A 13,962-nucleotide genomic window follows, 5' to 3' on the forward strand; every position below is an offset into this window, starting at 1 on the left:
GGAAAAATGTGTGTGATGGCTGCAGATAAATGTCTATGGTTTCATTACAACTTTGATGGACATAACTCCAAATGCTTCCATTTCAGCATGTTGCCGTGAAAAATCAGCAAATAATTTCCGGAGGATTTTAAATTTATGGATGGTAAATTGAAGTGGCAAGACAATTTAAAAACAATTTCTCCTAACTTGCACCGCTCCACTTCTGTAAGGGAAATAAATGCACTCAAGGAATGAAATGGCCCAGGTTACCATGGCGACAGAGTATCTGTGTGCGTATGTGTATACGTCTGTGTGTGTGTGTGTGTGTGTGTGTGTGTGTGTCTGTAGGTGTTTCAGCCACAGGACGAAAGGCTATCAATTGGGTGTTATGAATCAAATTGAATCTGTATCTCCTGTTTATGCATATCAGACGAGACTGGAAGAAAAACTAAAAATTCCATCTCCTAAAACTCCCGCATCATTGGGTCACTTAACTTACTGTTGCTGTCCGGTTATAAGATGATTCATCCAAACAACCTAGGTGACATATTATCTCACAACTAACTTCTCTGTCTCTCACTCCTCAGATTGAACTCACTCTCTGATTCACTGCTATTTCACTGTAATCAGTTTTATGATTGCAGCAGTTGCCATGGCTCTCATAAACAGGGTTGTTGGTTTTGTCTTTGCATGTCCTACGTACTTTTTGGTTCCATGTTGTCTCATGTGAAAAATGTACTGTGAGAACACTTAGTCACCACTGCCCCTCATGGTCCTTATCCACTTACTAAACATTAACATGTCTGCCTTCTGTGAGGTGTTCTTCTTGATTGAATTTGTTGGTGTGTGTGTGTGTCTGCGTTCACAGGGGGTGATGCAGGACGTGGAGATCCTGGTTATGCCACAGGGTTACATCTCACAGTGTCCAGATCTTAACAGAAGTGAGTGCAGCCTTTTTACTTAACACCTTAAAGAAGCATTTCATTGAATGTTTCATTTAATTTAAATGACCTCTGGTACTTATTTTGCAAGTCACTTGATTGCACTGATTTGCTTTTTTATTTAAATTCTTAAAAAGACTATATACATATATATATTAAAGGTTGTGCAAATAGCCAACCAATCAGTAAGGGGGATAATTCCCATAGTCTCTCCTGAGGAAGGGTGGAACAAACGTTAGTGGCAAAGCAATCTTTAATGAGTGTATGCATGTTAACATGTCCACAGCCTGAAGTTGATCTGTTTGAGGAACCAATCTTAATCATTTAAGAAATTAAATAATTTCAAAAAGTTTATTAATTAATCAAAATCTCAGTTAAGCATGACTTTTAGTATGCAGTTTTTGACACACTGCAATTACCCAAGATGACTTCCTAGTGCAGTGGCATCCTTTGTCTTGGGTGTTGATACTACGTCTTTGCAGGTGGCACTGTTTTCTTTGCCTGTCCCATCATCGTGGCTGCGGCAGACAGGGAAGACACACAAACATCACATTGTTTAAAATGATTTTCACACTGAGTTTATGTCCCCACGCATCCAAAAGTTGCCGGAGGACACTGCTTACTGCAGTTTACTGTAAACGAGGTCCTCTGGCAGAGAGGACACTTCAGAATATGTTTCCAATAATAGAAAGTGAAGAGAGAAATTGCACTGAGCTGTTGACAATGTTAATTAGTTAGTAAATAAATAGTTAAATTACATGTTTGTGCGGTACATAGTTATCCATAACTTTGCCATAATGTTTGTAATATTGAGTTTTAAGTTATAAAATATTTTTTTTAAATCTAAGTTAATATTAGAACATATTAGTGATATTGCAATTTCTTGAAATAACCACAATTGTCTTAATTTACATAATAATTTACCATAGTTGCAGGTAATTAATAATAACAATATGCTATATTGTCTCTTGTATCTCAGCATGCCCAACCTGCAATGATTTCCACGGACTTGTGCAGAAAATCATGGAACTGCAGGATATTCTTGCTAAAACATCCAGCAAGGTAATGTAATGTAATATATCATGTCTTAATTTGGCCTTTAGTCCCCAAATGTAGCATTATCCTATAAAAGAAACACCATTTTAAAAGAACTGTTACAATGGCAAATATCAATATCCACATGTCACTTTGCTTCTGTCATTAACATACATTGCAACAGGCGGTCAGTGACATCTTAACATTAGATGTTGGCTATTGTTGAAGTCTTCTCTGTTGTGATGCAGAGACTGTGTGTGTAAGTGGGGTTAATGGTGCTTAATGACTTACTTTTGTGATGCCATTGGTTTGCTTTTGAAGCTCTGCTTTCTACATGTGAATATAGACACACAACGAGGTCGACTCTCATCTTCTCTCCTTCTTGCCTTTTGTTTTTTGGGGGGATGGCGTGAGCAGCTGTCCAGGGCGGAGGAGAAGATGAATGGGCTGGATGGCTGCTATTGTGAGAGAACCTGCAGTGTCAAGGGGGTCGTCTACAGGGAGGATGAGGGCTGGACAGATGGCTGCAGGAACTGCACATGCACGGTGGGGTCTCACTGTGTGTGTGTGTGTGTGTGTGTGTGTGTGTGTGTGTGTGTGTGTGTGTGTGTGTGTGTGTGTGTGTGTGTGTGTGTGTTAGAGTAATAAAGAGCAAGGGAGGGTATTCCATTTTAATTAAGTATGTGTGTGTGTGTGTATGTGTGTGTGTGTGTGTGTGTGAGAAAGAACACACTGAATTTGGAATTATATGCTTGTCATACTGCATGTGACTGTGTGGCTGTTGCATGCATGTTTACAGGCATGTATGCATGTCATAAGATAAATAGATATGTGTGTTTGTGTATGTGTGTGGGCGAATTTGCGTGTGTGTGCCTAAGAGAAAGGGAGAACATGCATTTTTTATCATGTCTGCAACATTGTGTGTTGTATTGTGTCTGTGTGCACGTATCAGTTTTGTGTATGCGAGTGTCTACATTTACACGTTTGTTGCTCACATTGTAGGTCTTGGCTTTTGTTTCGCTCCCCTTGTTCATCAAGTGTGTGAAGGTGGGGGTGTGTGTGGGTGTGTTTTGGTAGGGTGGAGGTGCAGAGTGCAGGGGCCCCATTGTCGACAGCTTGTATTCTCATTATTTCCTTGCATTAGAGGAGGGTTGCCCCAGTTACCCGAGAAAGCATACTGTATAGAAAACCTCCACAGTAGTCAGGATTAGACACATCAACAACAGTGCTTAGTAATGCCTTATTCTTTCAAGGGTCTACTTTGCCATACACACATACACAGTGTGAATAATTGCCAAAAAGAGAATTAGAAGTGATTGGAGATCTGGGGCTGGCACATCAGCAAACAGATTTCACCCCCGTCAGTCTACTCAGCTTTGGAACTCATTCCCTGCCACTGAACTCCTCCAACCAGCCAATGAGATGCCTTTGCGCACCGCTACCCAAGATGCAAAAAAAATGGGAAATCACATATCTCTCAGTGCACCGCACCTAATTGCTCTTGACAGATGATAATTATCATCAGGGATTTGTTCTGCCCACTGATCCAATGAAATCACTTCATTCGCCAGAAACGGTGTGTTGCCATTACTTGGCTGCAATTAAGCAATTAGATGGGATATGTTCCTTACCTTATGTGTGGCAATTAGCTCTGACCTTTAAAATTCAAAGGTCATGCATTAAGATGTTATCAATTATGTGGATCAGGTTCATAGATGTTGCTGTTACAGAGCTTTCATCCGTGGAAGCAATGTTAATTACAGGCACAACCCGGAGAAAAGGAGATAGCATTAAAGGGATAGTTCGGATTTGTTAAAGTGGGGCATAGAAGAATATAATAGCTTCACTTCCCCATTGGAAAGGGCTGTCTGACGGCAAGGAAAAGCAGTTGAAATATTCTTAATATAGCGTACACTTAAACTGATATAGATTTTTTTAGGTGGGCCTTTTTTTAGGTGGCTAAAATACGTTTAAATACATGAATTAGCTTCTGTGTAGGTACTCTGGGGGGGCGTGCCGGTCGCTATCTACTATAGGTAATAAACTGACAATGGATAAGTACCTCATACAACTCCACTTAAAAAAAATCCGAACTAATCTCTTTAAAATATATTAGACACAGGGTTTCTACTGTTTATAAGATTAAGCATACCCTTGATTTCTGCCAGAATCCTCCCTACAAGCATATTAACAAAATGCAACAGATTGGGGGGATAAGTAGGGGGCCTGTTCACACCAGCATTTATAATGCTTACATTTAAATGCTGAGAAAAAAAGAAAAGAAATTGCAATTATGTTTGGCATTTTTGCTTACAAAACGTATCTCCTTTACATTTTGTGTTGACTAGACAGTGCATTTATTTTTCAATTGTTATGTCTTGGTTAGTACTGTATATATAATGGTCACAATAATGTAGTTACTAATTTTAAGGGATCCTTGTCAAAAATAGTTGTCTATAAAAATGACAATATCTGCAGAAGTATTTATTTTCTTACTGATGTAACATCTATTAATATCAGCCTGAAAAATCCAGTATTCGTTGGCCTATAGTCACTCTTTAAACAACGTGTTGTGTTTCTCTCTCTTCACCAGAATGGCACGGTGCAATGTGAGGCCATCTCCTGCCCTCCTCCTCAGTGCCCGGCAGGCACAGCGCCTGCCTACGTAAAGGGTGCCTGCTGCAAGGAGTGCCAGCGTGAGTGGAGTACCCTTAACCTCGTCACCCTCCTACACTCATACAATCATGGACACAATTGCGCACAAACACGCACACACAACAGCAAAACAACCTCCAACACCAGATTTAGAGCACACATCACACCTCCACAAGGGCTGCCTGACAATTGACCAGGGCTCTGCTGTGTGTTGCTAAGCTACTTCCTAACATGCCTCTTGAGTCCCTCCTTTTGCATATACATGGACCTATCAATTATTCACTAGCTGGCTTCAAAACACAGATGGCCACCAGTCACACAGACATGAGCCAATAAATCTGGGATCGCTGCATGTGATGTAAAGTAGTTTCTATTTATGGCAGACATGTTGAGGCTGTGAGAAAGTGAAGACGATAGGAATGTTAAATGCCTAACATGATGCACACACTCATTGACGATAGTGTCTTCTTAAATGTAGTGTCTTTTTTTTTTACTTTTGAGCACTTACGTTCTTGCATACAAATTCTGTTTCATCACATATTCTACATACAGGGTCTGTTTTTTTCCACAAGACTCTGAGTTCAGCAGTGAACTCTTATTAGCCTCCTCACCGCAGCACTCTGCATCTAATATTCTCTCAATTCCCCTCTCAATAAAAATGGATTTCAGAGGATATTAGCTTTTCTCACCCCATCATTCTTCTGGTGTTAACCCAAATGAAGCTTAAAGAAATGTGATGGATTTTTGCTTTTAAAAGGCGAAAAGAGCTGCCTGTCAGTGAATAGAACAAAAGAACTAATTAGTATAATTCAGTATTAATAAGAGTGTTATCACCTGTGACTTATTGAAGATTACAGACCATATGAATGGTACTTTGTGTATGTAGAATATTTCTTTGGAGATCTCACTCCACATCTTGTGCAAGCTGACTTCACATGAGAACTTTATCACCAAACACTCCCACACACTGCTGCCGATGCTCTCCTGCTTCCCTTGCAAAGCAAATAATAGACAAGATTTAAGTCTTTATCTGCGAGAAACCATTAGTCGTGGATTCCAATCAGCTTGCGTCTGCATCATTTCCACTGACCCATGGGTCGTGGCTGCAACACAAGGGTTTTAAAGTACAACTCCGAATCTGCTGCTGTGTTACACAAATATAAACACGTAGCTGGTAATCCCCTTAAACTCAACACCCCTGTGCTCACTTATCTCAACGAGGTAGACAAACACACAGCTAATTACGCATGCTCCCGCTTTGGAGAGAAGAGTGCCGCAAGTTTCCCCACTACAAAGACATGATTCACTCTCCAAATTAAAGCCTTATCTGGCAGCACAAGGCCTTGCAGGGAAGAGTTCTGAGTCCGTTTTTTTTTTTTTTTTTTTGTGATGGTCTGTCAAGTAGAACGTCAAATGGCTGTTTCAGAAGTCCTTCGCTTTCATGATACACCGCTTTGTGACAGGGCCTGCCCTGCGGTGTCAATCATTTCTCATCCTCATATCAGTCTGAATCTGTCTGACCCCAACTGCCCATCAAACACACACTTTCTGCCCATCTGATTATTTTTGCACCCCTCCCCACCCTACAGTTAAATGACACAGATTATCCACAGTGTCGCAGTGAGCAGCGCATTCCCTCTCTACATGTTAATTATTTTATCACTTCCTTAGTTGCTTAATTGGGTTTGATAAGCTTGATTTGGTTTGACTCAGTTTACCTGAGGACTTAAAAAAGAAGCTGTAAATAACCAGGACAGATTGTATCATACATGTAAAACAGGACTGGTAGATAAGAGCCCTAGTGTTCCGCCCAATGTTCATGTACACAACCAAGTATAGAAGTGTAGATTTGGGTTAAATATGAATATATTCTGCAAGGGGATAAAAATGTGTGTAATTTATACAATGAGAAGTTGCTTACTAAATAGCTTGAGAAAATGTATAAGTGAGAATTGATTAACAATCAATTCAACAACAGATTGAACTCACATAATAAATAATAATCCTAAACATTCTACAGAAATATGCATCTTTACATGCATTAAGTCGCAAGCATCTTTGGAGGGGTTATTTCATGTGCTGCATTCACATGCATTTAACCAAAACAAAAATACAGCTTACAGTGTTAAATATGATATTAATGAAATGTCTTTTCATGTGAGCAATTTGCTTTTATGTGCATTTTGTAGATTGGTAGAGAGTGCACTCCAGGAAAAATACTTCCTGAGTTTTCGTCTCAACAATTTAAATCTCCATGAGCATTATTTTTACTATTATCAAGTGTGCTTTGTTTTCCATCTTATTTTGCATTGATTGTGGCGTTCTATCGCTGTTTTATGCTCATTCTATGCCCTGTGAAGTAGGGATAGACCGATTATCGGCCCTGGCGGATTATTGGGCCGTTTTTTGGCAGTTTGCAGATTATCTGTATCGACTATTTGTTTGCCTGTTCATTGATAAAGTTAATTCATTAAAAAGTGCGCTACTTCACTACAGCTCTGTGTGTCCCTCTGCTTTAGTTTCACTCACCACTGAGTCTGACTTAATGTCCCACCCACAACACTATCCGACTATATTTTACTGTGCATTATGTTGAAAGTTTCTAATGTATTAAATAATTGCTTAAAGCATTTAAACAAAGTTTTGTGTTGGAGTTTGTAACATTTGAAAAATCTTAATTTATATTATTAATATTTTCATTTTCACTGTAAATGCATATCAGTTCCAAATATCGGTTATCGGTTTCATTATCTACTAATAATCGGTATTGGCGTTAAAAAAAAAACTGTATTGGTTGATCCCTAATGTAAAGCACTACTGTATTTCTTATACGAAAGGTGCTATACAAATGAAGTTATTACTATTAAGTTACTATGTTTATTGTTGATGTGTTTGTGTGTTTATTTGTGTGTATGCTGATGGTACTTCTGTGTCTACTACCAGCTGTCTGCCTGTTTGGTGGAAGGGAGTTGGTGGAGGGTGATCAGAAGGCTGTACTCGACTCCTCTGGCAGGTGCCTGCTGTTTGAATGCAGGGTAAGTCATGTCAACACGCATACACCTAGAGATAAAAAAAACACACTTTCATATACTTATATATTCAAAATGATTTTATCAATCCTCTGCAAGAAGAGACAGTAACTCATGGAAGTACTTCAGCTCTAATAATTCCCATGTAGCGGTGCATGACAGCTCACTAAATACTGATTCCACAGCTACCTTGGCCCAACCTGAGAGGATAAATCAAACCTCATTTCAGTGATCTGGCCTATCAGCGTTTTCTTTGTGATGTAAAGAAATTGGCCAGATCCTTCTAATCAGTTTACATTTGTAGGCCAGAACTTTGCACCTGTCAATCATAAGACGCCTCAGCCATTCTTTAGTACCAATCATCAGATACCACAGTGGTCCCAAATGATATTAATTTCCCAATTATTCAGAGTTATTTGCTTTTGTCTGCCTGACGCACCAGATGGGTGGGTTGCTTACTTTTGGGAGTAATTCACTTGATGACATTATGCCAGGCAGGCCCAATCAATCACAGAAAAGTGATTTGAAGTTTTTAATCACCCAACTCTATCGTATCAACCAGCTCCTCCATAAATTCTGCAAAGCTCCATTAGAATCTGCGGCTTCAGACAGCTGTCTGGCTTGCTTGCCCACACCTGGCCCATCTGTACTCCCAGTTAACTGACTGGCAGTCCCAGGCAGATCAAAGAAATGGGGACGGGGAGTGCTGTCAGTCAGCCCACTGCTGCAGACTCCTGCAGGCTTCCCCTGACAGCTGCTTGTCATGTCTCTGATCTTCTGTCTGCCTGCTGGCTGCAGGGGGGTAAGTTTTGGGTATTGGGTGGCAAGAAGTAGACAGTACGGCTTGTTTAGAAAGTTGTTTGGGACTTTTAGGGAAAGTTTGTTCCAGAATTTCACATAAGCATACTCTGTGTACCGTATGTACAAGTCGAGGACATGACACTTGTGATCCTTAAGTAAAATATTTGTGCACTATAAACATGTAGATAGAAAGAGCTTTTTGTCTTTGTCCAACTGTGTCTAGCATTAATGACTCTAAATTAGCATCAGTCAGAGGGACAAGAATAAGCTCATTAGAGAGACAGAGACAAAAGATTGATTCACTGTTTGTATAATAAAGGTGCATGATGAATCATGATGTAAAACCTTGAGGATAACAGGAGGAGAGGAGAAAACAGCTTTTAGTTCCTTCCAGAAGTAGTTTGGGAAAAATCTGCTATTGACCAGTGAGTAATTGGTTTGTAATGAACACACAGGGGGGAGAGAGAGTGGGAGAGTGAAAGAGGAAACACGTTAGATGAATAATTACCTTCATAATTACCTCCAGCCCCCTAGCAAAGGAAGGGGGGCAGAGTGGACCTAAGAAGTAACTCATGAGGATTGTTTCTCTGCCCATCACAGGACCGGACCATGCATCGAGTGGTCCCCAGTGAGCCTTGTCCAAAACTCAACTGTGCAGAGTCGGAGCAGATCACCTTGAATGACAGATGCTGCAAAGTCTGCCGAGGTATGGTGGAACATGATTATTTTAAGTTGTTAATTTGCCTATTTTACAGTTTTTCTGTTGGCAAAAACTGAAGTCAATGGCTGCATGTAAAGTAGCAGATCAATCTAGAAACAGCAATAATACAAATATTTATAGGAAATTGGCTAAAACGTGTTCATGTTATTATTTGTACTTTTAGCTCAGATCAAATTTATCTCCGGTATCCGTTAAATCTTGAGTTTTTTTCCCCTTAAGATTATGGAGTCAGAAGGTAACAGAAGAAGATATAGCATATTAATGTCATTTTGTCCGAATATGCCTTGGAAAGAACCCACGGTATGGATGCTCAGAGAAAAGGTTGTGATACTTGGACATAACCTTTCCACTGGCCCTGTGTGTTTCAAATCACTCCTCTCCTCTCCTCTCCACTGGGTCTCAACCTTTTCCTCTCTGTGCCTCCTGCAGGTCATGACTTCTGCTCAGAGGGCCACAGCTGCGTGGAGCACTCCGACTGTGTGAACCTGGAGGCAGGAGACTGCTGTGTTTGTAAGGATGGCTTCCGTCCACTGCGAGACGATAATGCCTACTGTGAAGGTACGCCATGGCTCTGAATAACAAACTACTGTATGACTTTTATCTAAAATTTATTTGCCCTCTGACAGTAAATATGTGGTTGTGCCTTGGCTGCATCAAAGGATGCAGAGAGAGTAGCCTGTTCTTTGTTTTTTTGGGAGGACATGGTAGTTTTAAATTAAAGTGTTATTTTTACACTGAGGAATTTACAGTTGTCATAGCGCTCTGGTTTCAGCCTGGTTTGATTCAATTTTGTTAAATGAGCTCAAAGATAACACACATCTTCGGCATCACAGTAGCAGACACGTGTCCATCCCAAAAGGATTACTTGCAAATAGAAAAACATGGTTGATATAACATGGTGCAAAGTGTGTGCGTAAGGGGAGTGAATCTTGAACTCATTTTGTGTATTGATGAGTTTTTTTTTCTCTTTAGACGTGCCCATACAACCACAAACAACACCTTGCCTTGACCTTAAAGGATAATACAAGTGTTATTTTTCGTTGATGCCAGTTATCTTGTTACAGTGTTGTCACTAAGCATAGTAGGAGATGCAATGGCTTATTTTCCACCTTTCAGAAGAATTAGTTTTCTGCTATTCATTCTGGAACCTTAGAAAACTAACTGCCATAGCCTTGCTTTAGGCCAGATGTAGATAATTCGGCACAATAAATACATTTTTAGTGATATTTCTTTCTTTTTGGGGTTTTTATTTTAATCAACATGTCACATTACTTTCTGCTGACTGACACCTGAAAGAATTCCCTCAAAAAACGTTGTCACTTGAGTGCCGTGTTTTTATAAATGGGCTGCATTTGTTAGTTTGATTACATTTTAAACAGAAATAATACATGTTAAAAAAAATGGAAATACATACAAAGTGAATTGCAAAATAATGTGGACATTTGCTAAATACCCACGAAAACACTTAGTTGAATTCATGCTTTTATCACATAATCCTTGTGTGATGGGAGACTGTAATCCCCTCATTATTTGTGTCCACAAAACACAATAAATGCTTGTTATAATGCTTTTTGAGAGACTAATGTTAGTCTTCTCAGTCAGTTGATCAATTTGTGATATAAAAACCTGCTCACGGTCTGTACGTTTGCATGAATTTAGTATCAATCTGCGTCAGGGGTGGGGGGTTATTATGTTCATCTATCATCAGCCATCTATCATCAGGGATGATGAGTCATCATTCATTACTGATTGCACATTAATTCTCTGATGTCTCCAAACCATGTTGCACTTTAAAGTATGACACTCTTATAAAAACAGACAATGTTTTACTTGATTGCCTTTTGAATGTCCCACACTATACAATTGAAAAACGTGCTCTATACCTCATTGAGCAGGTCATTTCATGTTAATGGTGAAGCTACAGTATAAAAAAAACCTGCTCAGATTTCAATCGTTCAGACACTAAATTGACGGCGCTTTGGCGGAATTTCTCCTCACATCATGAGTGAATTATACCAGATGCATCGTTAAAAGAATTATGACTTTATCATCTCCGATGCTATCCTGCATTTAATATGTAGTAAACATCATGTCATAACTGCTACCCCTGTGTATCTCTGGTATTAATGAGCAAACATGGCATCAAAGTTATTCAGATTCTTTTGCATATGACCTTAACAGCTGCCCTGTCAATATACAGCCTTCTTGATCTGCCTTCTGCATTATGTGTGCATTTTTTTAGAGCATCTGTTTGTGAGTACATGCCTTGGCCTATTTTTTTTTAATCTACAGTCCACACACACCCTGTAATCATATTTTCTTTCATCTTCATCAAGATGAGGCTTAATTGTCAATCAAGCCACAGAGCTATTTCTTACTGTAAAATGACGCTATATGAAAGAGAAGTCGTTCCCAGCTTCTGCAGATCTCGCATGAATTTACAGATATCAGCAGTTGTATAGGGTAGTTAGGACGTCTCAGGGAATCTGCATAATTGAAGATACTATCTGTGTTAAATGAATGGGAAATGATGTTGTTGGTTGTAGGTTTTGATCAAATGGCAAATGCTGGCCTCATTTACCATACCAGTGTTATATCATGATCTCTTTGAAAACCTCATTCAGACTGTAGTGGAAAGTAATTAACATTTACTCAAGTATGTTGCTAAGTTACAACTCTGAGGCACTTGGAGTTTTTTTCTATGTCATGCTAATTTAAACTTACTGTAGACAGTATACTCCACTGCATTCCAGATGTTGTTCAGATGTACTTTTTTTCTGAATGACATTTATTTGAGCGCTATACTAATTACTTTGCAGATCAAGATTTTACATATAAAACATCTGTTAGAAATGTGCTGCTTTGCCAACAGTATATATAATAGGTAACATTTGCATCACCTCAACCAACAACTTGAAAATGCTGCTTATACTGGTAAATGGACTTGCATTTAAATAGCACCTTTCTAGTCTTCCGACCACTCAAAGCGCTCAGCGCTATATGCAATTCACCCATTCACCCATTCGCGCACATATTCATACACTGGTGGCAGAGGCTACCATGCAATGTGCAAATCTGCTCATCAGGATCTAATCTAATCATTCACACACACATTTGCACACCGATGGCACAGCCTTTTGGAGCAATTTAGGGTTTGTACCTTCTATCTACTGTATGTTAATACATCTGTAACAATACTTTCTCAGAAAATACATACAATAGATTAGAGATGCACCGATTACAACTTTCTAGGCCAATTCCGATTTTCTTTGAGTTAGGCCAAATTCCGATTTAATTTTTTCTAACCACTTTACAGCACACACAAATATTTATTTTCTATCTTTTCTTTAATAGAACATTTTCCACAGAACATAGACATTTTTTTGAACAGATAATGGATCACTATAAAATAAAACTATATAAATTAGCCTACTTCTGGTGTGGGAAATTCACACACATCTAATGTGTAATGTTAGAACCATTTCCTTCTTTTCACATCCAATATCCAACTAAAACATTTTTATTTTGGTTTTTAGTGTCGTCCCTCCACGCCCTACTTTTTCCTTGCAGGTGTTGCATATTGCAAACTTGTTATCTTCTCCACACACGCTGAAGAATTCCCAAACAGCTGACATGTTGCAGGTTAATTCACGAGGTTCCTACATGTGCGAGAATAGCGCGGACACGCGCTTCACACCGCGAGCGGGTATGCGCGACACACGGCGGAAAAGTTGAGAGAAAGGAAAAAGAGACCGTGTGTGCCTGCGTCCTTGAGAACTGTAAACCGTATAACTTATGTTGTCAGTTAATTCTAGCGTTGACCGGCATGAAATCTGCATATGTCAGACTGACCTGCCGGTCGCCGGTCATGGCCGAGCACGTGAAAACCGGCCATTTCCGGTACTGGCCGGTCTATCGGTGCATCTCTACAATAGATCAAATGTGTAATGTGAAAGGGGTTGCTTGTAGTGATGAATGCACAGAGAATCATCATCCCATCCTGCAGTTCCCCTCAGATCTAGCTCAGCTCAGTGTTTTATTGTCTTTCAGCACATCGTTTAAGTTCACTTTCACCACTTTCATCAACCTGTTTTCGTTATCGTTTTCAGTGAAAAACCTCTGATAACCAACTGTACACTACTACTGTTAAATGTACAAAGTGGAGCATTTAGCAGCTAAAGAGCCCGATATTTCCCTCAGGAGTTGACGGATATGAAAACAGAGCCTAAAGGAAAGTGAATATCAGACATTTATCAGGTGTCCAGAAACACAACTTTAAATTAATTCTAATGTTGCTTAAGAGGAAAATTATGACAAATGATGACAAATATTCAAACTTATTTGGTCTTGAGTTAAGGCTAGATCTTTGTTCCTCTCACACATTCACATTGTTTTGACCTGAAAATGTGCTGAAAACAGCAAAAAGTTATTTTTTTTTGCAGCTCGGGTGCTATTTATTTCATCGTAATCGTAAGGACATTTTAAGAAATTCATTGTTGTAAAAAAAAACAAAGCATAGAGCAATCCATCCCATTACCAGTGTGAAACTAAGTACAAGCAAACAGACCTGTGCCTCCAACAACAACATTTCAGACCCACACTATTCATCTCAAGAGCAGCCTGAGTCTCGTTTTGAAATTGGATGGCAGTGTTTGTGGTGAGTGTTTGCATCAGACGCTGAACAGAGAAACCTGAAATTGAGTCAATTTGCTGATGGAGTTCTTTCAAAAGCAATTGATTTCATGTTTGACTCTGTAACTTACTTTCTATATTTGTGTGTGTGTGTGTGTGTGTGTGTGTG

At 39.4% G+C, this 13,962-nt stretch overlaps 1 protein-coding gene across 2 annotated transcripts in view; it reads left to right on the forward strand.

Moving 5' to 3' along the window:
- The window catches only part of nell2a (neural EGFL like 2a), a 92,046-nt gene that overhangs the window by 23,503 nt on the left and 54,581 nt on the right, over positions 1–13,962 (forward strand). For both annotated transcript variants that reach the window (XM_028585065.1, XM_028585064.1), the window contains exons 6-12: positions 848–920; positions 1,900–1,982; positions 2,373–2,501; positions 4,549–4,651; positions 7,554–7,645; positions 9,041–9,146; positions 9,591–9,719. In XM_028585065.1, coding sequence (XP_028440866.1) covers positions 848–920; positions 1,900–1,982; positions 2,373–2,501; positions 4,549–4,651; positions 7,554–7,645; positions 9,041–9,146; positions 9,591–9,719 — 715 coding nt within the window. The remainder of the gene's footprint in view (positions 1–847; positions 921–1,899; positions 1,983–2,372; positions 2,502–4,548; positions 4,652–7,553; positions 7,646–9,040; positions 9,147–9,590; positions 9,720–13,962) is intronic.

Source organism: Perca flavescens, chromosome 8 (genome assembly GCF_004354835.1).
Source record: "Perca flavescens isolate YP-PL-M2 chromosome 8, PFLA_1.0, whole genome shotgun sequence".
NCBI classification, from domain to species: domain Eukaryota; kingdom Metazoa; phylum Chordata; class Actinopteri; order Perciformes; family Percidae; genus Perca; species Perca flavescens.